Raw genomic sequence first — 25451 nt, 5'->3', positions numbered from 1 at the left:
TCAGCTGAACTTATTGCTCCCTAAAAGTGCAGAAAAGCCAACATAGTTGTGCAGGAGTGTGCATTGTCAGTGTCTGCAAGTAAAGCCGTGGGCTTACAACCCCTTTTAGTTTACACCCTCTCCCCTCTCATCCCCACACAGCATTTTGTTCTTTGTGAAATGGTAGATCAATGACTGATTAGTTCTTTCTACCTAGCAATATCTATTGAAGAAAGGGGATTTTAAAAAGCCCTGAAACAACAGTTTTTGATTTTTAGGCCATTCTCCTGGCAATGAAAGCAGACTTTTAGGACCTAGGCATGAATACTGAGGAATGCTCTGGTATGAGTACTGATGGCACTTGTTCTGGAGGTAACATTACCTGCTCTGCAGTTCCAGTGCAGCAGCCTTATCCGAACGCTCATAAGTTAGTTCTTCAGGCTAGTGATAAATAAACAAATATTAAAATGTGTAACAATCTTGTCTAAACATATAAAAATGTAACTTCAGAGTTTCTGCCTTGATGATGCTCACAGAATTTTACAATTATGCAAAAAGAATCTACTCTTTAACAGAGACATGATAACAATTTAACTAGATATTTGTGTGTATTTCTGGTTTTTTTCCCCCAGCAAATTTCAACTGCTTACATCTTTCATAACTGTACAGAAATTTCTGGTTTTTTATTGCTGTTCATCTTGAAAAAAATGCCTTCTTAGCCATGAGACAAAAGTTGACTTTATAATACTGAGCTACTGCTTTAGATATGTTTGTGCTAAAGATTTAGTCCATTTGCTTCACTGTTGCCCTGAGATCTTAGATAGAGGGCAAAAACATTAACTCTGTATAAAATCAACTTTTTTCAGTATTCCTGCTTTCATTTTTTTAAAGGAGTAACTAGGAAATCTTTTTAAAAACTAATGCTATTACATAAATATGCTTAACCAAAGAAGTCCAAAGAACTTAGTATGTGCTTCTTTATACCAAGTCTGTGATGTCTCAACCCCTTCTTTTGGAGCTGGCAATAGATCCATCAGTACCTGAATGCTGCGGAGACCAGGGAATGGCAGACTTCTTGAAAAGAAAGGCTTCCAATGTTTTGGTTTGCTGATATCAAAAGATATCCTTCCTGGGGAATCATATTCTTGCATATTAAACCAAATCTGCAGGAATGCAATTTGGTTTAGCTTTCAGCATATAATCAACACCTATGGAACACATTCCACTTACATAGCAATAAAATGCTATATAATGTTAACCTCCTGTAGCAATTTTTTCTGCCATTCTGAGCTGCATTTCCACCCCTCTGGACTGCTGCACAATTCTTTCTGAATTCTGATTAAATTCTTCCAAGAGCCCATCCCAGTGCTGTGGCTGTGGTGCCTGGTAGCTGCTGCACCCATACACTACTGCTTTTTTAAGTTTACCTTGCAGAATACAAGCAAAGACTGCAGACACACAAGTCAGCTTCTGTGCAGATATTTTGTCAGCAAGTGGGACCCATGTCTTGCACTCCCCTTCTTTACAGACATTCATTTTGGCCTTGCACCTAGTCTGGCGCATGCAGGCACTGTAGGACTCTTGTTCAAACAACCTTTAAATAACTATTTCTAAGGCTGCAAAATGTACCACCACTTACTATGTAAATGTGTGTGACCCTTAGTAACTGAGGTTCTATGTAGAGCCTTTGAGGACAATGGTTCTGCCCCAGTTGGATGTGAGGTGGTGTGGCCCTCCTGGCTGAGACTGCTCAGTCTCACTGAGACTGGAATTAGGTGCCTTGAAAGATGTTGCTGTGTTCAAATCAGTGCTCAAGTCCTTAGTTGCTTCTGCCAGCAATTAAAAACTGAGTTACATTTTTCTTAACTGTAGGTTTAATACTATTTACAAAAGCACCAAACCAAACAACTCTATCACTCCCCAAAATGCTTTCAGTGAAAGAAGTGATACTTCTAAAATAAATGTGCTTTAGAATATTAAATTCTCATCTAAAATTAGGATCTGTGTTTAGAATAGAACTTAGAAGATTAAATAACAAAACAAAACTCATAATGCATGGCATTCCAAAACACTGAGGAGCAAACTTTTAAACTCAACTTCCAGTTTCCATTCAAATAAACCCTAGGGTTCGTTTTTTAAGTTTGCCTTTTATTTTCTCATTTTCAGACTTTCACACATCTTTCTACCTTGTTATCATGCCCCTGTTTGTGTCCCCAGCATGTGGGAGGTCTGGCATCCAACCAAGTCAGGGAATGCTGCTGGCAGGACAGTTCCCAGGGTTCCTGAGCCTCCCAGCACAGGCTCAGCTCCCAGTCTGTGGCTGCTCCTTCACCTGCCCAGAGCTGCCCAGCTCTACAATCTCTCCTCTCTTGCCCCACTATCTCGGAGAGTTTACAGCCACACAACGAATAATATATTATGAACATGCTCTAGTATTACTTGTGTGTTTTCAAATAAATGGGAGGACTTGATGCCAGGCAGAAAATCAGTATTGTTTTTGTGCCCTGAGGTGCCAGCTCTGTGTTGTGCACATTGAACCATGTTGTGCCTAGTGTCACATGGGCAACTCAAGTGCCTCCTTTACATTTTTTTCTCGTTTTTCAGTCACATTTCACCTGCAAATGTGTCTTTGAGGAGTCTTTGACTCCTCCTCACCTAAGCAGTTGTAATCTTAGGTCATATCCACTCTGGGAAATATGTAAGTAAAACTCAGTCATGAGAATTACATTAACAGATTTCTTGACCCACCTAAATGCTGATTTAAAAAAATCTTTATTTACAGTAGCTGAAAAACGTACTTTAAATAAGAAAGATTTAAAGTACTGAAAAGTAGTACTACTTTAAAGTATTGAAAAACCTACCTAGATTTAATAATATTTCTAATAAATGATAGCCTAAGCATATTTGCAATGATGAACAAATGATGCCAAAAACAAAATCAAGTTATTAACTCTTACGTGTATAGAAAAGTGACAAGACTGGGCGTACTTACATTATCACAGCTGATCAGACAGTACACATTTTGTAAGGGGCAGAAAGTATCATACTGCCCATAAAAACATCCAGTACTGGGATTCCAAATTACATACTGACTTTGTTCCAAAGTTAATACATATGCAGTTGGTCCCTAGGAAGGAAAAAAAAAAAGTATGAGAAAGATGTTTGAAAACTGACTACAAGGACAATATGCTTTGTATTCTTTGTAATACTAAATTTTTACTATTGAGGTGGATAGTGCTTTTTAGAGCAAACTGCTTGGAAGAATTGACAGGTTCATTGCAGTTACATTACTTATATATTAATGTGGTAAAGAAATGTCAGACATGCAGAGCTCCAAGCCATTCTTAACATATATAGTCTGAAAGCTCTTGTCTCAGCCACAAACTGATGTGAAATTCCACATACAGGAATGTTTACCTGATGCCACTTCAGTATCAACACATCCTGCTTGGCTACTGCCACAGCTCTCAGCCAGGGCAACCTCTGAGCTGAAGCACTCCCATCTAGGCAGCACACTCTGTGTCTCAGCCATCAGCCTCCCTCTCAGGCACTTAAGGAATTTCCCACCTCTCTTTATATTCTCTTAGGCATCCCTAAACTGCTCTCCCATGTTGTCATCCCTTATATTTTCCAGGTATCTTGAAATATCTGGAATAAATTCCCTCCTTACAAAACACTTTATTAGTGACTAGCATCTCCATCAGATTTGGAGGGGAAGGAATCTGAGTACCAGTCACTGCAGTATCTCAGAATGTGCTTAAGAAAGAAATTTTTACCAAACAAACCTTTCATATGTATGCAGAAATTTGCATTATTAATAGTTACCACCTTTTTGAAAAGAGCAATACTGGTTATGAAATCTGAGTGTTTTCCTGACAACAAAGGCATCTCCCAAGCAGCAAAACAAGCTCAGTGTTTCAGTTCTGGGCCAGTCTGAGCCCAGCTGCTGGCACAGTGGCTCCCAGCAGCCCAAGGCACAGCAGACAGTGGGCAGAGGGAGAGAGCGTTCCCCAGCCTGAACCAATCTATCTTTACTATTGCTGCAGCTCTGCCATCAGCCACAGAGAGAATCAGCAGATGTGTGTGACCACTAAGAATCCCTGGCATGCCTGTAGCTCCCTCCTGTTACCTCTGAACCTGTACCAAATCCCACACAAACTCGGTCAGAATCTGTGTATCCATGACTGAGATGCTGTGAAGGGACTGTCACCATCAATTTCTCCTGGATACATCATTTATACAAGCTAAAGTCAAATCAAGGGTTACAGATGCTTGGTACTGTATTATGATGACAACTACTACCAGTTTAAGCATGGAAACAGAGGTCCAGAAAAAAAAAATCCAGACATATACTAAGATATGTTTTCAATTTTCATTAACTTCTCTGAAAATAATCAGTTCCCAGCACTACTCTTTAGATAATATCCTGGAAAAACATCCCAGCAAGAAACAACTATCCATTGTTGGGGGCCAAAGACTTCACAAAATAAAAGTTAATACTTAGGCCAAATGAAAGAATCCTCTTACCTCAGGAATGGCATTTCCAGTGATAAGCCAGGCTTTTTTCCCCATACCGAGAAAATAATTACACAAGAGCACGGCATGTTCTTCCTCATCTCCCGCCAGAAGATAAAGAAATTGCTAATTGAGATATTAAAAAAAAAAAAAAAAAGGTTTTTCTAGGCAGTTATCAACTTAGAATATTTGATGTTTCTTAACAGATCTGAAGCAAGGAGTCCCCTCAGATCTTTGCAACTGATCTTTACTGTTTATTGGTCACTACTTCAACACACAGGATGAAGAGTGAATGGTGTGACAATACAGGAGATCTGAGATCTTATCACAACAACCAGGGCCTTTGTCTTTTTTAGAAAGACTATTTTCCATAAAAGTTCTGAGTTGATAAAAAACCTTATCTATGATAAACAACATCTGCTGTTATTCTCTAAATGACAGGATTGTGTGACAGAAGACTAAATATCCCATTATTGCTTATACTACATGCAATGTCTTGTCTGTAGTTCCTTGGAATGACAACGATCCATTTTAAGTGCATTTGTAAAGTCTCCATCAGTCAGAATTCCTTCACTTGTGCATGTCATGGACTGGTTTATAACTGAGAAAAAATGGGAGATGCTTGGAAGCCCTAATGTATATTACAACTTACCAAAGATAAAATTTTTGTCTCAGATCAGAATAAGCAACTTCTTTCAAGCTTTGGTCCTTATGCTTTAAAATAAATGGCTCAAAGAAAAATATTCCTCACAATAACAATCACAGAATAATTTAGGTCTGAAGGGACCTCAAGAGCTAATCTAGTACAACCTCCCTCCAAAAACATGGCCACTAGGATGTTCCATCACATTCAGGAGGATAAAGAACTTCTTTTTAATACATTGCTTACATCTGATGTACTCCATAAATCACAAATTCCAGCGAATGACACACTATCTGGCAAAAAAGGAATCAAAGCAACATATCGAGCCACCAGTTCCTGCAAGAAAACAAAAGAGAGCAGGTCACCTCTTTAATTCAAAACTCTCTAGTGTTATTATACCAGATGTGAAGAATACTGCTGTTTCCACTCAATGACAAAACACTGAGTAACCTCAGTGCAGTAGCAGCTAGCAGTCAAAGCCTGATATGATTTACTGCCTTTGAAGTTTGGCACAATTCTTTGTCTTTTAAAGGACAATACTCATTAATACACTTATTTTTTTCCTCAGAAAAAAAAAATTATTTTACAGTATCATTATAGTTGGATTTACTGTGTATTACACATAGTCATTCATAGCCATTGCTACTTTTATTAGTATCTGTGGTTTTTCCTTTGCAAAAGGTGTAGCTATGCAGCAGAGACACAAAGCTGGGATTTGTTTATGTGCATGTGCACAGGCAAACAAACATCTTGAAATCTGTATCCCAGAGACTTCACTATCTTTTCTAAGTACTTACTGCTGCTGTTTGAGATCTATCTGGGACAGCATCAAGAAGCTCCTGTGGTGGATTCAGAGGTTTGATGTATCTGGTAATAAACACTGTTTTTCCATCAAGGTCAATTACAGTTGTTAGGCACTGGCGGCTTGGAAACTTTGATGTACATTCAGCTTCATATTGTTCTGCTGCCTGGAGCAGTTTCCCATCTTCTTGGGTATCAAACTTCAAAAGACAGTAGAATTTATACAAAACCAGTTTTATTTATAGTTTGGACTTAAGTCTTTACTATATTTGGCTACATTTCACCATTTAGAGGACAATAAAAAGCGGGCTAAATTATTTTCTGATTGCACTTTGAACTTGCCTTGTAGTATAAAGTTTTGTTTGTAGACATAAAAGGAAGGTCAAGGCAATGAAAAATCAGGTAATTTGCATTTACTTATCAATGCCCATAATGATCTATATATAAGCTGACTTTATTAAAGCACCTAAAAATGTAGTGAAAATTATGGCCAAGTAACGCTGGGAGCATGAGGATGTAACACCACAAATTAAGTCAAAAGTAAACAATTATGGTTAGGTACTAATTCTATGTGCTATTCCCACGGCACTCCATTAAAACCACAATTGACATTAAACATAAAATCACACTGATTTTTATATAAATAATACTGCAATGACACTGCTCAATGCCAAAATATTTGCAGAGAAGATTCAAGTAATTTTTAGGTGAATCCTTGTAATTCAGAGGTGTCTAAAATTTCCACATTTTTAAATGGGATTTTTCAGAAGCAAATATAGGACTCAAAAGCACATATTAATTATATAACAATGACAATTATTTCATGATGTTACCTAAGATGTCATCTTTTAAAGGTATTAAGATTGGTCAAAATTATCTATTTAGAATTCCTTGTATTATTTCTAGTGGTGTTGAGAACTAAAATTCATCCTTTGTAATATTTTTGTTTAAAATAAGCCACTTTTGTCAGTTGTTACTCTTCTTAAACTAACCTGAGGTGGAACAGCTGGGCACTGCCCTGCAGCTAGACCTCCAAGTTAGAAGAGAAGGCACACAGTGGTGATTCTTCTCAACCATAACTACAGCAGAAGGCAGAGTCTCTGGCATTTTGTAAACTTAAAGGTAGCAATTTACTGCAAATATTACTGGCAAATAAACAATAACTATGTCACAGTCAAGTAACACAAACTACAAAAAGTTTGCTGAATGGCACAAACCCAAGCTAAATCTTAAACTGGGAACAACAGGAGTATCTCAACTGATTTATTAATATTGTACCTTCTTAAGCATTTCATTCATCTAATAGAGGTTCAGGAAGGACAGCAGGAAAGAGAGGAAAATAAAGAAACAAAAAAGGTATCATAAAATTAAATTAAAATTATGCTTAGCATCCTAAAACACTACAAGCATTTCAAATTAACTGCAGGTCAGGAATAGGAAGAAAGTATGGCAAATTATTTAGGGCTTTTTTTCCATAATGTGCCAAACTCTTTCCATAATAGGTGTATGTGTTGCAGCTGGAGAGTTGCAGCAAAGAATTGTAATGACTATTGTTAATCTAAGGCACTTCTGGCTTACTAATGAAACTGAAAAAAATAGCAGCTGCTGCTTAGGAATTACGATCTTCAAGATCTCAAGGCATGCATGAAGCCATAAATAATAAATGCTCATTTGAACAGTGTAAGAACAGAAGCAAAAAAATACTCTTTGCACCTGCCACCTCCTTTTTCTCCACTGTTTACAAATACTCCTACGAATGCTTTTTTGTTTACACAAGTACATGGAAAAACTACATGCTCACAGCTAGGAATGCCAATTTGCCTTCTCGTAGGACTAAAATTAGATACCTGGGCAAAGGTATCTCATGCATTAAGTGCACATCTCAGTTAATGGTGCATGTAATTAAACTGAACTAAGACAGAAAATTTGAAATAAACCACTCCAAATTTGTATGAATGTCCTTCTGTACTTGCATTCATGTCCTTTGGTATAGTAAGGAGAGCTATTAATATGCATCTCAAGAACTGCACCACTGGAAACAAAGAGCAAGAGTATGATGAATTAGTGATCAGTTACCTTCTCTCTGACAGACTCTCCGGGGATGAGCTGTGGTTCAATGGTAATAAACAGTGTTATGTATGAGCCCTCACTCAGATTTCGCACGGAATCATAACCCCTCTCCATGCCCACGTTCTTTTCTTTGCTGTAGCCAAGGAGAACTGGAGGAATATTGATCTTAAATGTACCATCAATCTACAACAGATACAGAGAAATATTTCTCATTAAAAGCAAAAAAGCAAAAGTTCCTTCTCACATGAATTTGCTACTTGTGTCTGCATATTTTCTTCTTTTGATTGTTAAAGTTACAAAATAATAAAATCAGAGACTATGACATTTATGTTGATTAACTGTGGGGAAAACACGAGGTATCTCATTGTTAAATATATTAATCACAACTTGATTTCAGCCTCTTTTGCATATTATAAACACTAATATTTAATGAAATGGAAATCATACACGCTAGTTCACAAAGAAAGAAATAATGCTGGCTTTTCACTACTTTTCTTTCAAACAGCAAACTCTACATGCTGTTTATCTGGAAAAATGAAAAAATGGCAGAATACAAGTTGCATGACTATGCTCCTCCAGGCAGCAGCAGACCAACAGGCCTTTGCCTATGAGTGATGTGGGAAGGATGCTCCAGCATCTCAGAGATGGACCCTCTTCCATACACAACCTACTGATGCTTCTTGGGTGGAACTAGAACTGGGCTCTTTTATCCAGCTTCTGTATGGAAGTTCTCTGCCAGACCCACCGGCCCTTGGCAGCTCCCCCTGCTACCAAAACCAGAGAATAAGGTCTTTCTGAAGGGCTGGGTGAGACAAGAGATGGCAGGCCCATTAGGTCTCTCTGTGAGCAGACACACTTCTGAGGTGGATTTTATTCATACAACATGGAATAATTTCCTAAATAGCACTGAATCATGTAATCATGCTATAGCAATGGTGATCACATTATGTGACATTTTCTGCATAGGGTGGCCAAAGACCCATGAAAAGAAGGTCAGATCTTACTACTTACATCTTTAAAATCGGCAAAAGCTTCATGCTACAGGGCACCACAGCTCTCAAAGAGATAAATTAACTGATTAACCTCCCAAGTTGAAGAGCACATATTATTAATGATCTAGCAGAAACAAGTGGACTAAACCTGGTTAGACATATTCAAAGTTTCTCAGCAATGAAAAGTATCCCATGCTTTCCTGAATCCCGTGACAATTACATTCTGTTATGCTTTGCAGACAGCCCAGGAAAACCACTCTGACCACCAAGCACTGCACTCAAATTAAATGAGACTCCTATACGCTTTCCCTCCACCCAAAGAATCTGGGAGGCTCAAAGTATGCCTTGAAGTCCTTAAGGCTCTGAAAAGTGCCACAGAATAGCAAATGAATGTATCATTAGGAATACAACTGATGTCTCAGTTTATTACTTTATGAAGATTCTGACTTTTGTGATCAGATGATTTGATCTACACAAAAGAACAACTGCCACACAGAAGAAGTCCTACAGCTGTATTACAATATGATAGGGCTATCAATGGAAAGAAGTAGTTTCCTTAAACTAAGTCCAGAATGAGGGGCTGGACAAAAAAAAATTTCCTTTGAAGAAGTGCATGTTTTACTACTACTCCCATGACTAACTGCTGCTATTTCATGAAGAAAGCTTCTTTTAGAAATGGAAGAAAGAAGGGATTGGGAGAGGCAAAGATCAAAATCTTGTGATTCATGGAAAGTGTGAAAAAAAATTTCAAATTTCCTCATATATCTAAGTGATTCTATTCCTAGTTCATCTATCTAGGCTGCGCAATACCATAGCCCTCAAAAGCCACTGAGAAAACCACATAAAAATTTGTGCTTTTAACATTGCTACTGGAAGAAATCAGGCTGCATTGTCACTGCTGAGTATATTTTCTCTTCTCCCTTCAACACCTTTAACTTACTGAGAAATACTCACTAGAGCTGTCAAAAAAATACCAGTGGTTTCAAAGACATCTTCAAACAATTCCATTAAAAAAAACTAAGAATTACAAAGAACATAATTAAATCTGACATTCCCTTTTCCATTCTCAGTTCTGTATTTTACTTCAAATAAAATCACTTACCCTTGCTTGAAAATATATGGTAGTAAACGGAATCTTAACACATCCCAGCCAGTGTCTCTCAATACGAGTGTGGATTCCACTTCCTCTTTCACAATCATCCTGTTAAGTAGTTGCCCAACATAACACTTTGTAAGAGAGCTTCATTTCCTTTAATTCAATCAACAACTGAATCAAGGTATTAATAAAAATTCTGTATTAATTTTCTGTAAGTATCAGCTCTGTTACTTGTGCAGCAGTAATTATTCTGCACACCTTTCAAGCACACCAGATGCTGAAAACATGTAAGAACATCACAGTCCAGGATAAAACATGCTTGCACTTTAGGTTTAAGTCCTGTATAATCTGTGATGGAGAAGTTAAAACTCTACAAAGGAGTCCACAACACTCTTCTCAGACTAAGTAAATGAAGCTCTGGTCTTCTAATGAAATATTTTAATAGTATTTAGAAAAGCTTTTTGAAGTTAAAATTGTAGGAAAATCTAAGTAAACCCTGTTAAATGGAAAAACTGTTTTCAAGTGTACTGCCTATCAGATTTCCAAATCTTTTATCATAAATCTATAATTATTTTTAAAAAAACCTCTGGCATGACACCGAAGTTTCAAGTGTGTAGCTTTCTTCCTTCTGATTCATCAAGTATCATTTCAGTTTTGAGGACAGAATTCTGTTCCCAGTGAAGTGTGTGCATTATTTATTTCTGGATTATGTTTTCAGAATGTTGAGTGCTGCTATTTTTGTATCTGCTGAATTGACTAGGAAAGCTTTCACTGGATTCAACAGGGGAAGGAGTTATGCCAACACTGAGAGCTTACAAAAATTTCTTGTTACTAATAGTTGCAATTCTTGTCTCATTCAAAAAAATTACTACAAACAACCAAAACATGGTTTGGACTTTTTTTTTATTATTTCACCAAAGAGCTTGTAAAACGAGATGAGACAAAGCATAACAAGATGGTTAGCAAAAAATAGAAGAACTGGGATCACTCATCTGGAATGAAGTAAAAAGATCTGATTAAGGTTAAGAACAGAATTCAGATTAAAATTCATGATGCCTCTTAATTTTAGAATCTTCAATTTCACTATCAGTAAAACATATTACATAAACGTATTCAACTCTAGCAGCATTTTATGTGGCACAAGCTGAATCTGTACAAAGGTTAAGATTGCTCCCTCTGACAACCTTGCAGTATTGACTAGATATAAAATCATAAGGAATGACAAAACAGAGAAAAGAGAGGCACAGGATGGGGGAATGTATTACATGGAAAATCTTGTTCTGACAACTTCAAAAAGCTCACCATGTTCTCTAGTGTACACTGTCCTTCAATTATGAACTCACCTCTACAGCATCATGAAGTACTTCATCAAAAACATTAATGAAGACTTCATCTTTTACTGACTGCAAACTGTGGGTGCTGTAGTCACCATTAGGAGCTCTGAAGAGGTTAAATAAATCAAAAAAAGTGATTTGAACAGGAAATGAGGATACATTTTCACGTTCAAAATAAATTATTATTATGCAAAAATAATTTGGTTTCATTTTGCCATACCTAAATGGAAGCTCAAGCTCCTCGTTCCAGCAGGGGCTTGGACCTTCTGCTGTTGTTGTCCGGCAGAGTGTTCGCTGAAAAGAAACTTCTACAAAAGGACGGACCAAAACCTATAAATAGATATCAAAACAAAGGAAACAGACCTCTGTGGAAATTCATCAGAGCATATTAAAATACACATTTCATGCATTTAGAGAAACATACTTTGTGGCAACCAGGCTGGTGCAGCTCAGATATAACTTTAATACACCTTAAATATTGCACTTCAGAGGTTTATAAGCATTTAAGAAGCTTTTAAAAATATTTTACACACTAGCATTTCCAAAAGTTTATGTGTATTCGAAATACTTGACATATTTATATACAGTGGCAAACCCACATTTTCTCATGAGAGTGGAAAAGCTAGAGGCTATCTAATCAAGGAAAGTAACTGAAACAGAACATGTAATCCAGACATCACTAGAAAAAAGTGCACTTATATCCTCTTATCTGTAATTCAAGCCTACAGCTACAATCCCAGTTGTCCCTGAAACTGGCTTCTTTACAGATAAGCAACTTCATCTAGACAAGACAAACCCCTAATGTGATTTAAAAAATGCCTTATTTAACATTCAAATGCATATGGAAGAAGGTTTTCTACATCTCAAAAAGCTGTAATTTTGAAGGAAGATCACAAGGAAACCAGTAAAAGCCCTGAAGGTCTTAAATTTTCATTCAGAAGGATGCTGAATTTAGTTTTAAATAACAAGCAATTGTAATTTCAGCGTCATCCATACAAATGGCTGTGCTGATTTAGACTAGAAGTGTACTGGACCCAAAGTGCAGCCTGTGAAAACAGCCAGCAACCAACACACACAGGAAAGTAAGAACTGAGCAGACATAGGTGGTATTTTATCCTAGTACTCTTCCAGACTTCAAACATTTTCAGATGAAAGACTTTCCTAAGTCTGTAATGATTTTTCTGTTTAGTAACTCCCAATGGATCACTCTTCACATACTTGTCCAATACTCACTTCAGCACAAACCAACCTCTTTCACCCACAATAATGTAAGCAACTTCTCTGGGCACTGACCAACTGCTGAATGAAGAATCACAACCTTATTTTGAATGTTGGTTTTGAACCTAACTCCTACCAGCTTCATTTGAACTTCACTCATATTTGTACTTTCAGTGCCAGGAAATAGTCAATCCTTATCCAGTGTCTGTAACTTGTGATTTTGTGCCTTTCTACCATATTTCTGCTCCTCTACTCGCAGTTATGGGTGTTCTGGCTCAAAGTCCCACCATTTTTCACTGAGCAGAAGCCAGTCTGTGTATGTGATCTTTTTCTCTGAACCTTTTGCAGCTTTACTCTCCTTTTGGAGATAAAGGAGTGGGCAAGGAAACCTTGCCAATAAGGTATCTTTCTGAGGGTGAATGCTACTGTCTGTGGAAAATGCTCACAGCTTCACAGAAAATGTCAATTTAGAGACATACCTGGTTGAATGCCCAGTCTGGGCTGTTAGGTTGGCTCTGAGCTGATGGAGAGGCTGCGAACATCTCATTAAAGGACCTTGAAGACTTCGATGGCTGTTGAAGTTTGCTGTAAGAGGAAACAGACAACAACAATCAGGGAAGACAGAGAATTCATTACAAAATATCAATCTCTCACATTGCCTATTAGCCATATAGACTTCTGGTAATACTCCTGATGCTTTTTTTACAATTTTAACCTTGGGAAGATATTTATTAGCTCAAATAACACAAATAAAATGCCAGAAAGGGGTATTGAGTTTATACTTCTTACAAGCCTCGTTGCAAAGGAGTACTTTGTGCCTGGAGGCTCTCTTTTCTCAAAAGTTTATAAACTGCAGACTTTTTTTTTTTTGCACACCCCACACAATCTCTTTGAGCTACGAGGTTTTTAAGTTCAAGTAGTTGAATTCCTACGGAATTAATGAACAGTGTACATCTCATGGTATTCAGGCAAGGCCTCTATGGCAAAAAAGAATTCATACGAAGATTACAGACAACCCGTAAGTGAAGTAGAAGACAATATATGTTAAAACATTTATTTTTACAGCACTTCCACATAACTTTTTTTTTGTGATAAGACCACGTTATAGGCCATAAAAGAGTAACTATTTACATAAAAAGCAGCTCAAAATAAGATATCATATAATGCAAAAAGTCTGAATAGGGTTTTAATTATTTTGCAATTCTGATAAAGAATTGAATTTTTCATCAACTTTTTCCTGTCAATGAATTACTTTTCTCAGTATCACTTTATTTACAGAGTGCAACAGAACCTCTAATAGTAAGAGAAAGAACAGCTAACAATGCTAAATTCTCTAACTGGACAGCTTGGAAATACCTCTGAGTTAAATGCAAGGTGTATTTATTTTGGGAGAGAGAGAGAAAGAGAAAGAGAGAGAGAGAGAACTCTGCATTAGTGCACTGCTTCTGGAGCTGAACCAGACTGTTCAGTGTCTCTACATGACACACCATCACACAGTGCAGGCATTGTCTTAATATGCCTGAGTGTGAAGGTCACCTTTAAAATCAGAGCCACATTAGGCTCAGTCTATTAACTTAAATGGTTCATCAAGGAGAAGCTCAACATGCTATACTCAGGAGACAAATATAGTATCCCACAGTGAAGAACTCGATTTTTAAATATTTGTTATTTAATTAAGATATTATGAATTAAAATTTCCCTGAGTATTATCGAGAGGCTTCCTTAAGGGATAATTCATCTGGTATTACCAGAGTTATACTGCTGTCAAAGCTGTAACTGATCTTTCTGACAGTTTCTGGTAAAACATGTCTTGAATTTCACAGCTACTGAAAAAGTATTGTATTAATCTACAAACTTACAAAATATCAGTCCTTTATCATCATTTGTAAAAAGATAAATGTATATATGTATGTTTTTATCATGAGAATCAAAACAACACACATGGCTGAATTGTAACATCTGTTGCCTCATCTGTCCCCAAAACAGCAGAAGCCAGAAAATGAATCTGCACTGGAAACAAGTTTTAAACATACCTCATCACTTGTTTTCTCACTGGAATATCATAGGCTCTGATGATGTTCACTAACAGTTTTATGTCTCCATCTGATAAATTCTGTGCTGTGACCTTCTTCCTTTCTTTTCTTCTTGGCCTTAATGGTCGCTTTGGCTCTGCCAGTTTAAAGAGGCCGAGTCCCAAAATGCTAATAATCATAAACCAGGTATTTAGTCAGTTTTGCATAGAATCCAGCATTCTAGTGTTATCATGAGTCAAATGAAAATTATGCACTAACACAAAAAGGAAATATTTGCTCCTGCTAGTGCCACACAAAACCCTCTGAAATGTCAAAATGTTGCAATAGCTTAGTACTGCACTAATCCAGATCTGCCTTATATTTCAGGAATTGTAACTTCAACGTGCAGAAGAATTTTATTGTTTGGGGTTTTTTCCCCCCAAAACTACGCAAGGTGCAAAAAAGACAATTACACAGCTTCAGTGTAATTAAACTACTTCTAAACTACAGTGCTATAAATAAGGGATCTAGAAGATGATGATAACCACTGTATGGAAGAAGCAAAGCATCTATCTACACAGCAGGGTACACTGGACAATAGGCTACAGAGAGGAAGCAGAATCAGTACACCACAACATACCCTGGACCCTCAGAACTTACAACCCAAGGCAAAGCAGAACCAAAGGAAAAAAAGAAAAACAGGAAAACAATAAAATGAAGATGTATGCTTCATTTATGCAAATATATGCAACGTTTGCATCATTGATATCAACTACAGACATTCAAACAACACTTTTAAAAACAGATGGCATTTGAAGCTAATGGCATTTCTTACTTCTATGTAATAAAGCCCCCACAGTAATTACTGTTAAAATAACACAAAATCATGAGTTACTGAAATATCTCACTAAGTGAATATTAAACAAGCCATGGTGTATTTTAAATTCAGTAACCATAAATCTCTGCAAATAGAATACAATATGAATTAGGATTCATAATGAGAAAATATAAATGAAGCATTTTATTTTAAACAAAAAGATAATTGTAGTCTTGTTCAGATTTTTTTCTACTTTGATGTGAAAACCTCAACTAAAACCAAGCATGAAGTCTTTTGTAAGAGAGCAAGTCTCAGTGTCTCCAGCAGATGGGACTGTTTAGGTTTATACAGCTAGCTGAAAAACGCTTTCACTGTATAACGGTGTTGTGTTTACAGTGAACAGAAGCAACTTCCACATGAAAGAAAAAAAAATAAGTTTTGCAACTTGTTTACTTAGACAGATTTTAAGTGAGCAACACTAAGAGCCATCTATGCTCTGATGACTGATATATGTTAAAATCAACAGGTATGGGATTTGAAACAAAAATCCAAATTAAGTGCTCAAGTAGTAAAAGAAACAATATTCTTAGAAGAGAAAAGTAGTAATTTCCAAACTCAGTATCTTTTCCGAACATAAACAGCATATGACAGCATTCAGCATCAGCATGAGAAATATATGGGAAATAAAACAAAGAAAATTACAGCTAAAAATCGATTGCACATTATTCACAGGGCACAGGCATTTACTGTAAGTAGGCATCACCTACAGACCCAGTCAGTAACAGTCTTACTAACTCTGATACTTGCCTGAAAATTGGAAATATTCAATCCATAGTCCACCAGCTGGACTATACTCAGCTCATCAGAAATGTGTCATATACTGTTATATCTTATTTACATGCTGTCACTTTATTTCTGTCAAAACCAGACTTTTTCTTAAAAAAGTTTTATTACACTTTGTTTATTAATACACTGTACTGGCAGAGGTGTATACAGTGGTTGGAAGTTTATCTATTATACTAAACACAAAGTCACATCAGTTAGGGACATCAACACACTTTATAAAATAGAAATTAAAAAAACAGGTGATTTTACATTATTTTTTTTATTTGGAACAAATAAAGATAGCTCTCTTACCCCAGGCCTGGAATCTCCTCTTCATTGACAAGGTCAGAGAGAATGAAATGGTGTTTTGCTATGAGGAAACGGTTGATTACTGATTCTCGAACCTGTGACCGGGGAGGGAGAAGAGACAAACACTCATTTCTAATACAAACCCACTGCCAATATTTGATTATTAAACACAAACAGAACATCCACATACATGTTCTTAATTTTTTTCCAATTTTACAAGGGTCACAGTTGAAAGAAAAATTTCTTTCCACCAGCTATTTCTTTAGAATGTAAGAGCAGCTCATTTTACCAATACAATGCTTCTCTAGTAACATACTGACTAGATTGATAGAAGAATATATGAAAACATACAATTAAAAAATTATGTCTTTATCTGCTTACAGCTCACCATCAGAAACAATTACAAAAACAAATGACACCAACAGATGTCTATTTTCCACATGTAAATGAAGTTCCAAAAAAGGCTGTAGAGAAAGCTTTATGGTACCAGTTATGAGGATCAAAAGAAATACTTTGGACTACAGAACTGGTGAAGCCTCTATTACAAATACTGTAATTTGAAATATATGTTTTAAATTCTTAGTTCCTTACATATTTTTGCTGAGGTCATAGAGTGAAGCACAGAGATGAAAGGCTTCCCTCATCTCCTAACAACTAAGTGGAAGCAGACTGAAAGAGTATTTTGTCATTTTTTCTTAACACTAATGCTAGTAGTGGCTTTATACTCTGTGCTAGTACAACATCAGAAGCGGTACACATATAAAGATCACATTTCAGAGTGAATTGAATTTGAGTTCTGATACAAGAAATCTAATTTCCTAGCCCATCTGACAACTTACAGAAGTGTAAAGTATCCAAGTACTGTTTTAAAAAAGGCTACTTGTATTTAATCTAAGAAAGAGGCAGACAAAGGTACTATAATGTATGCTATTCTGTACTACCCCATTACTATTCAGTGTGCTGCAAAACCCATATGTTCAATGCCATGCAAAACATATGGGGCTGACACAGACATGACAGCTTTGTCAAAAAAAAATTTTTATACTATCATATTGAATCTGGACTTTGGCACTTGCCTGGAAGATTTTTCTTTCTCTTTCTTTCTAGGCTTTTTTCTCTATGCTTCTTTCATGAAGAATTCTTTCTAACCAATAATTTGTTTTGCCCTACTTTAATTCATCCTTATCATCATATTTCATATTTTGCTGGCAGGCTGGGATTTGATACACATTTTGATATTTACACAACTGGTAAGAAACTGGTAGCCATGCTTCACACTTGCTTTTTTGCCAGTCTGAAATTGTAAACTTTTCTTGGTTAGATGATGAATATTTTCCTTCTTTTTCCCTAAGGATTAAAGAGAATGTCATCTCAATATAATGAAAACTAGAAAAATTAATTAAATCAATATAAGGGGAAGAGTTATTCTAATACCACAATGAAGGTAAATGTGATGGAAGATATGCCCTCTGCCTTAGGCTGCAGGACAAGATGCTGCGTATTACGTTAAATGATTTTTAGAAGTGATGAGGGCCACTTTCATTGAGATAATTAAGCTCTTAGCATGACAGCTCACAACAAGGAAAACAGAGAAGAGGGAAATCACTGAATTCCTGGGACTCAACAGTACAAGTCTCTGGGGCACTGAAGCAGAGAAGAATTTTCAGAACTGACAGAAATATCCAGAATGACTTGTCATTTTGTATGTTGCATCATTCTCAATAGCATTAAATAACACACACCCCCATTTAGTCAATTACACCAGCTTTAAGCCTAACTTGAAACTTTAAAGAGAGGTCACATTCAGAGATGAATCTGATGAATCAGATTTTAGTATTCATGCAAATAAAGTATCCAAGTACAGAAGCAACCTATGGCCTACAGGAATATGGTGAACCACATATTTAGCATCTTACCTTCTGTAGATAGCTGGCAACAACTGCTCTGTGTGCATCTAGGTAATTTTTGCTGTCAATCACATCCCTCTCTTGCATTCTCTTCTCATAGTCCTAAAGATATTTATTACAGTTGGTGCTTCAATATATATTCAACACTTTAGCACATATAAGAAAAAATGCTAAGTATTTCATTAATAATAATGTATGAGCCACAGTAAACTACAGCAGATGTGAGAGTTTGAAAAGCTATTTTTAATGCTAGTGTATACAATATATGCTGAACTTTAATGAATAGAGACAAGAATACAATTCAGTTACAAGATTAATGTAATTTAAATTACAATGAAAAACTGGACAATTTCCCTCTCCTCTTTTAAAGCTGAACTTTGACCTGCTGCTATAAAGTAAAATTCCATCTGAACTGGAAGTGGCTTCACTTATTGCAGCTTTAACAGGAAGAGTCCTTTACAAGCAGAAATGATGCAGGATTATTGGAAATGGTCTGAAATCTGAACTGTGTTTTAATACTGGTAAGTACTTTTTCAAATAATTAGTAATTACTTTTCAAAGGGTGTAAAACTCAATCAGTAGAACTGCACTTGGTTCTTAGGGAGAAGTATATTAATGAGATATCTCTCAGGGCTGTGACAGATAGATGGACTACAGTGAAAGCTCTACTGAGAGATGCAACTTCTATTCACAAGTTTAGGAAAGTGTCTCATACATTAAGAAAAGGCTAGAGCTAACACTCATCTTTCAAGCAAAAACTAGAGCTTACAAGTCAAGAGGATCTCCCAGGATCTGAGATTCACACTGGCTTCAGAACCACAGCTATGTATGTAAAAGTACTTAGTAAAATTAATCTTCTGAGCTCTAACAGTAGGGACAAACAGCTCAACATCCAATTAGTATCCTCTAAAAAGCAAAGTGTCCCTGGGATTGATTATATTCAGCTTCTTCACAAGTGACCTGGATGAGGAAACTCAATGCACTGACAGCAATTTAGCCAAGGATACTTGATTAGGAAGAGTGGTTAATATGAGTGACTGAACCACAGTTCAGAGGGCTCTTTATGACTTAAAACTATGACAACTGAATCTCAATTTAAAAAAGGGGAAATTCTGTATTGAGGGTGGAATAATTTCATGCACTGGCACAGACTGAAAAGCAACCAGAAGAATAACACCCATATTGAAATAAGTGTGGGTTTAATGACAACCAGTGACATTTCTTTTGGCAGAAGGCAAACCACAGGATATGTAAGGATCAGCATGTCCTACAGACAAAGGGAAACTGCCAGCCTCTCCAGCCTGACACTTGAGGGGGCATACCTGAAATACTGCAGCCAGTTTGCAGCTGCCAATTCAAGAAGCATGTGGAGACACTGGGTGGGATCCACTAAAGGGCAACTGAGACAGCAAGAGGCCTAGAGGACACGACCTACAGGAAGAGGTCAGAATCTTAGAATAATGTAGAGTTGAAGAAACTTCTGGTGGTCATCTGATCTGAACTCTCAGAGTCAGAACAACTCCAGTCAGAATGCTCAGGGCCTTGGACAGTTGAATTTTCAGTGTCTCCAGAGATGGCAATTCTATAAACTTGATGGACAATACGTGAAAAATGTTTTCATTATATTTAACTGCAATGTCTCTGGGAGTAACTTGTATGAGTCTCCCTCTGTTTCCTCTGCACCACTGGGTACCTGAAGGATGCAGAAAGAAACCCCCTCAAGCCTTGCCTGCTTAGGCAAAAACAACCTTAGTCCTTTCTGCCTCTCCTTGTAGATCATGTGCTTCAGCACTGCACATATTCTGGTAGTTCTCTACTGGACTTCAGTATTTCAGAGTCTTTCTTGCACTGGGCAAGGTGTTCAAATTCATCAGTCTGGTGAGGAAGAGATAAATGAGCAATGCAGTATCTGCCCACAACTCTTTGAGAGGCAGTTACAAAGGACAGGGTGCCAAAATCATCTCTCCTGTTCCAGACAGTACAAGGGAAAGCAGCCATTAAACACAGCCTGGAAGGCTCAGGTTGGACATGACATTTTTTTTCTTTTTTTTTGAACAATCTCTGGAAGGATAGCAAAGCACTGGAACAGGTTATCCAAAAAGGCAGTGGAGACTCCTATTTAGTGGTTTTCAAGACTTGGCTAGACAAATAAACAGCTGACCTCATCTAGTGCTGGCAACAGTACCACCACTTCAGTAGAAAGCAGGACCAGATGATCTCCAGAGAATATTTTCGAAATAGTATTTCAATGATTCTACGAACTTCCAGACCTTTTGCCAAATAGCTAGTAAATCAACTAGGAACAATATCACTTGAAACTTAGTTTGGAAGATCACAGCATATAATATAAACTTGGAATGGGCAATTATAGGTTTATCCAATTTATCCTTACTGGAAAAAAACCAACAACACTCCATCGAAATAATTCTTAAACCATGGCTTTCAAATTTTGAATGCTAACATAAAATGAATGAAAATAGCCCATAGAATGAATTGGTTTAGAAAGGTACAGCAAACATGGGGTACATCTTTAAATAAAAGATGTATTGCAAAGAGATAGATATGTCTGAATTAATAAATATTTTTTTTAAAAATGCATCATCCAATAGAAAGGAAAAAAAAAAAATTTCAAATAAATCTATGTCAGAAGAAGTAAGGATGAAACAGCATTTGCCAGAATCTGAGATTGGATCTCTGATCCTCCTAAGCCAATGAATCCACTAAAATGCTCCTTAGCTACGCGAATCACTAAGAACAAAAAAATGCATGACTTAACACTAATAACCAAGTTGAGATAAACATAATTGAAGTATAACCCAAAAAAAAAAAATTCACACATTGCATTTCCATAAGGTAATTAACAGACAGGCAAGGACAAAGTAAGCTAATTGGAGAAATGTACTAAAACAGATATATCTGTAACACAGGCTCTAATAAAACAAAAAAATGTTTTAATTCTTCTTAGAGTCATTGCTTCTAACAGTCCCCCCACCAAAAAGGACTCAAAAGTTAATAGGCCTAAGCCTGAATAATCTCTGAATTACCTTTTAATATCTAAAATCACTTTTAAAAAGCTATCTCAACTTTAACAAAAACTAGTAACTTATAACATTTTTGTCTACAGCAGTTTATCTTTTATTTAACTCTTAATGAAGTATGGCTATGGAAATATTGCCTTGGAAGGAAGCTAGTTTAATTAGATGAAAATAACACTAGAAAAGACTGAAGGAATAAAATTCTTGTTTTTTCATGTCAGCATAGCTTTACATTCTTTATAGAACCACTTGACTTCACTGTAAGTCAAGTATTATAAGCATTTAAACTAGAAAATAATTATTTCAGATAACATTGTACCTGGAAGATTTTCTCACTGATTTCTCGTTCATGTAAAGGGACTTGCTTATAGTTTCGGAACTCTGCCACCTCCTCATTTCTGAGCCGTAAGAGTCGGAATCTCTTTGATCTATTAAACTCCTCATCAGAAACAAAATTAAATTCTTGCTGTAACTGTTCCAATCTGAAGAAATCAGGAACATGTGCCTCTCCACTTGTAGAAATCTAAATTAGTAACAAAAATAATAACTTTTACATACAAAGTGACAAAAATCTATAAAATAGCTATTATAAGTTTTACGTGCATATTGCAAGGATGTTCATTTTAAGCAAAATCAATAAAGATGGATCACACAGACTGAAACACCAAATATTTTATAGTAGTATTCTGCTGAGCAAAGCATATGAGATTATACATTACAGAATATAATAAAATTCTATTTCCTTGTGTCATAAACAAAAGATTAGAGACTATGAAAACTATAACATGTCAGAGTAACCTAGGAAACTGTACAGTAAAGGAGATCCATTTACAGAACTTCAGCTTTGTAAATAGCTATGTAAATTAAACCGCTATGTAAATAAACAGCCATGTAAATTAAACAGCTATGTAAATAGCTCCACAATTTGTTGTTTAAAAACTTGAAGCCTCTACGACACCTGAGATCTCTGTGCAATCCTCATTAATGAGCAGCTTCTTATTTAGTACCACACAAGTACACTGGAAATTCCCTTGCATTTTAATGAAACGACAAACTCAAAATCCATATTTTGTTTTTAATTTATTAACTGATCTGTATGCGCATTCCCTTACACCTATTTTTTGCCACTATGGCATGGATTAGTAAATCATATTAATTAATATGTAAACAACCTATTGCTAAATGCATGAATCATATTTTTAGTAGATATTTTGCTTCTTAACATTCACACAAGTATGTCCATCACAAATTCAAATGCGGCTACCTCCCTGGCATGCAGGCAGATTGCCTGGGGAGGTTCTGGTGACTGGGAGTTGGAGTTCCACAGCTCCAGTAGCCCTTCAGCTCTGAAAACACCACTTACCATGATCAGCTGCATTAGAGCTGCATTGTTTGGGTCATTTGGATCAAGTTTTGCTTCAGCTGCCCACTTAGCTAGTTTCTTCATATCAGTTAAGCCTGATGTGCCAATGGATGCAATAGCATCAATATGTTTTAAAGCACTAAAAAGACAGAATTGACAGAACTTATACCTAAAACACATTTGATTTAGCAATATTTTAAAAAGTACTTAAAACAATCTTAAGAAAACCCCAAAAATTCCCCACAACCTGAACAGTAAATTCCAGTTCACAGTTCTTAGTTGTAGCTATTGAACTGAGGGAATGATCAATTGCAAAGCGAAGTAAATGGGAAATACAAAGGAACTGGTGGAAGACAACTTTTATATAGGTAATAAGGTGCCTTTTGATACCTTCCTGATATACCTATGCTGTTCCACATTGCTGCAAGAAGATAAACTGCCTCACACTGTGAAAGGTAACACAGAAGTTTTGACAAAGAACTTCTCAGGCATACAGTCCTTGCTTGTGTTGTATCTTAGCTCCTGTCTTTGACCTGTCATGTCAAAGACGTGTGTTATTTATTAGATAAATACCACTGGAGTGGATGTTGCCTCTTCTCATGTTCGGGGTGCTAGTTTCAGTCTTTGATCTCTACTTACTTGAGTATTTTCAAGAAAGCCTTAAAACTTATAGGTCTGTCTTGTGCTTGGTTATAATCAGCCAAATATCCAGCAGTTACTGGAGCAGCAGATAAAGCAGGAACATCAAGTTTATCTTTAGGCATCAGTCTTGAACAAATGCCAACTGAATCACTATTGTGCTAAAAAGCTCATGGGCAGCAAAAGCTAACATTAGTCATGAAAATCCTGTCTCTGACCTTCCCAACAAACAATGGAAAGTCACAGAGAGCTGTTCATTTCCACAAGCTGTTTCAAAGAACAGTTTTTCACAGAAAACTTCTTTCTGAGATTCTTTGGGTCTCCATTTATTACAGTGGTTAGTCTCCAGAGTTGAAGTTAGCTGTTGGGAATCCATCTTTACATTTTAATATCAACTATTCTACTCTCACTGAAGTCAGCAGAGTATGATATGTTGATCAGCAAAGTACTTGAATGGCTGCAGCTTGGTTAACACTAGTAACAGAAAGATTTGCAAGCCAATGTCTAGCTTTTAAATAAATAAAAACCTGACAAATGAATCAGCTGAAAGAAGTATTCATAGTTGCTCAGTATTAATAACTATGGGAAAACTTTTAAGGGTTTGTAGTGAAAGTACCTAAGGATGTTACAAAATAAGCCTTTATGTATCATCTATCTGACTTTATGGAATTAAATAAAAGCAACAGAAGGGACAAATAATCTACAGTAACCAACTTGCAGCCTCAGGGCAAATTAGATAAGCTTCTCCAAAGGCACTTCAGATAAGAAAGAACTGGAGCTTCTGCTCTCAGCAAAATAATTACAGGAAGGTTCCTTGACAATATAGTCACTGTCTATTAGAAAATCATAAAATTCAATTAATCAGCTTGAATTGTCTAGAATAATATGCTAAAAGGTACAATTTCTAACTAAAATACATTTACCTAAAACATGTACCCTAAGATATCTGCAGAGGGTTACAGCAGAAAGTAAAACATCTAAATTTAAGGAAAAAATTATGAAAATTCTTGATTATGAAATATTTTTTTTTAAATACTAGTACAATCAGTTTCCCATGAATCACTGGTTCATGATTTGTATCTTATTACCTTGGAATGCCTGTGCTCTGCTGAGATACCGGAGGAATTAAGGGGATTCCTTTTTCTCCAACTGCCCAAGAGACACTACTGGATACTTTCCCAGAGGTCATGAACGTCATTTTGTTGCTACCATCAGCTTCAAATGAAAAGGACACACCTATCAAGAGGAAAAATCCAAAATAGTATATTTATGCATTCAAACACAATATCTTAATATTTTTAAAAATACTTCCAGAAAATGAATAGTCAAATAACCTGTGCCTTTATATAAAGAGGTTAATATGAAACAATTATTCTGCTGTGTGCTGTGGGGAAGAACTCTGTTCTACAATGAGTGAAAGATTCCATTACAACACAGAAAGGCTTTCCATTTGAGCTGGAAGGAAAGACTATGCCAAAGGCTCATTTTTTTCCCTCCACACCATTTAATATTCCTAGTAGTTTTCAGATTCAGCATACTGTTATTAACAAAACAGAAATTCAGAGACAAAAGAATTATATATGATTAAAAAGTCAGTCCTAAAGCTTTTGATACACAATTGTACATATGGTCATCATAGTCTGTGACATTTACACACATATTTGCTGCAATTATTTTTTTACCCTATTTTTTTCCTCCTCATTTTTTAATCTATTCTGCTCTAGCTTTATCTGTATTTATATATGGAAAATTTATGCAACTCAATCATCTCACAATGCTGTTCAAATTCATTATACACACTTGCAAGTTCCATATGCTACTATGTATTCTTCTTGTTTCCCCTTTTCCTATCTCTCCCTTGTTTTATCTTTAGCCTAAAGCCCCAGGGAAAAAATG

The 25451-nt window shown here is 36.3% G+C and overlaps 1 protein-coding gene across 2 annotated transcripts in view; it reads right to left on the bottom strand.

Annotated features, from left to right (window-relative positions):
- The window catches only part of CC2D2A (coiled-coil and C2 domain containing 2A), a 53231-nt gene that overhangs the window by 4137 nt on the left and 23643 nt on the right, over positions 1-25451 (bottom strand). Inside the window, exons 16-33 of one of the 2 annotated variants that reach the window (XM_012573594.5) lie at positions 24644-24791; positions 22917-23055; positions 21873-22076; positions 18528-18620; positions 16615-16706; positions 14682-14849; positions 13128-13233; positions 11651-11760; positions 11440-11536; positions 10103-10201; positions 8015-8191; positions 7217-7237; positions 5935-6138; positions 5384-5473; positions 4507-4620; positions 2972-3106; positions 1020-1142; positions 362-420 (exon numbers count right to left, since the gene is read on the bottom strand). In XM_012573594.5, coding sequence (XP_012429048.5) covers positions 362-420; positions 1020-1142; positions 2972-3106; positions 4507-4620; positions 5384-5473; positions 5935-6138; positions 7217-7237; positions 8015-8191; positions 10103-10201; positions 11440-11536; positions 11651-11760; positions 13128-13233; positions 14682-14849; positions 16615-16706; positions 18528-18620; positions 21873-22076; positions 22917-23055; positions 24644-24791 — 2179 coding nt within the window. The remainder of the gene's footprint in view (positions 1-361; positions 421-1019; positions 1143-2971; positions 3107-4506; positions 4621-5383; positions 5474-5934; positions 6139-7216; positions 7238-8014; positions 8192-10102; positions 10202-11439; positions 11537-11650; positions 11761-13127; positions 13234-14681; positions 14850-16614; positions 16707-18527; positions 18621-21872; positions 22077-22916; positions 23056-24643; positions 24792-25451) is intronic. The other variant, XM_030270767.4, reaches the window with a different exon arrangement.

The sequence above is a fragment of the Taeniopygia guttata genome, chromosome 4, assembly GCF_048771995.1.
Source record: "Taeniopygia guttata chromosome 4, bTaeGut7.mat, whole genome shotgun sequence".
Taxonomy (NCBI): Eukaryota; Metazoa; Chordata; class Aves; order Passeriformes; family Estrildidae; genus Taeniopygia; species Taeniopygia guttata.
Note: the sequence above shows the minus strand (reverse complement) of the source record. Positions and strands in the feature narration are given on the sequence as shown.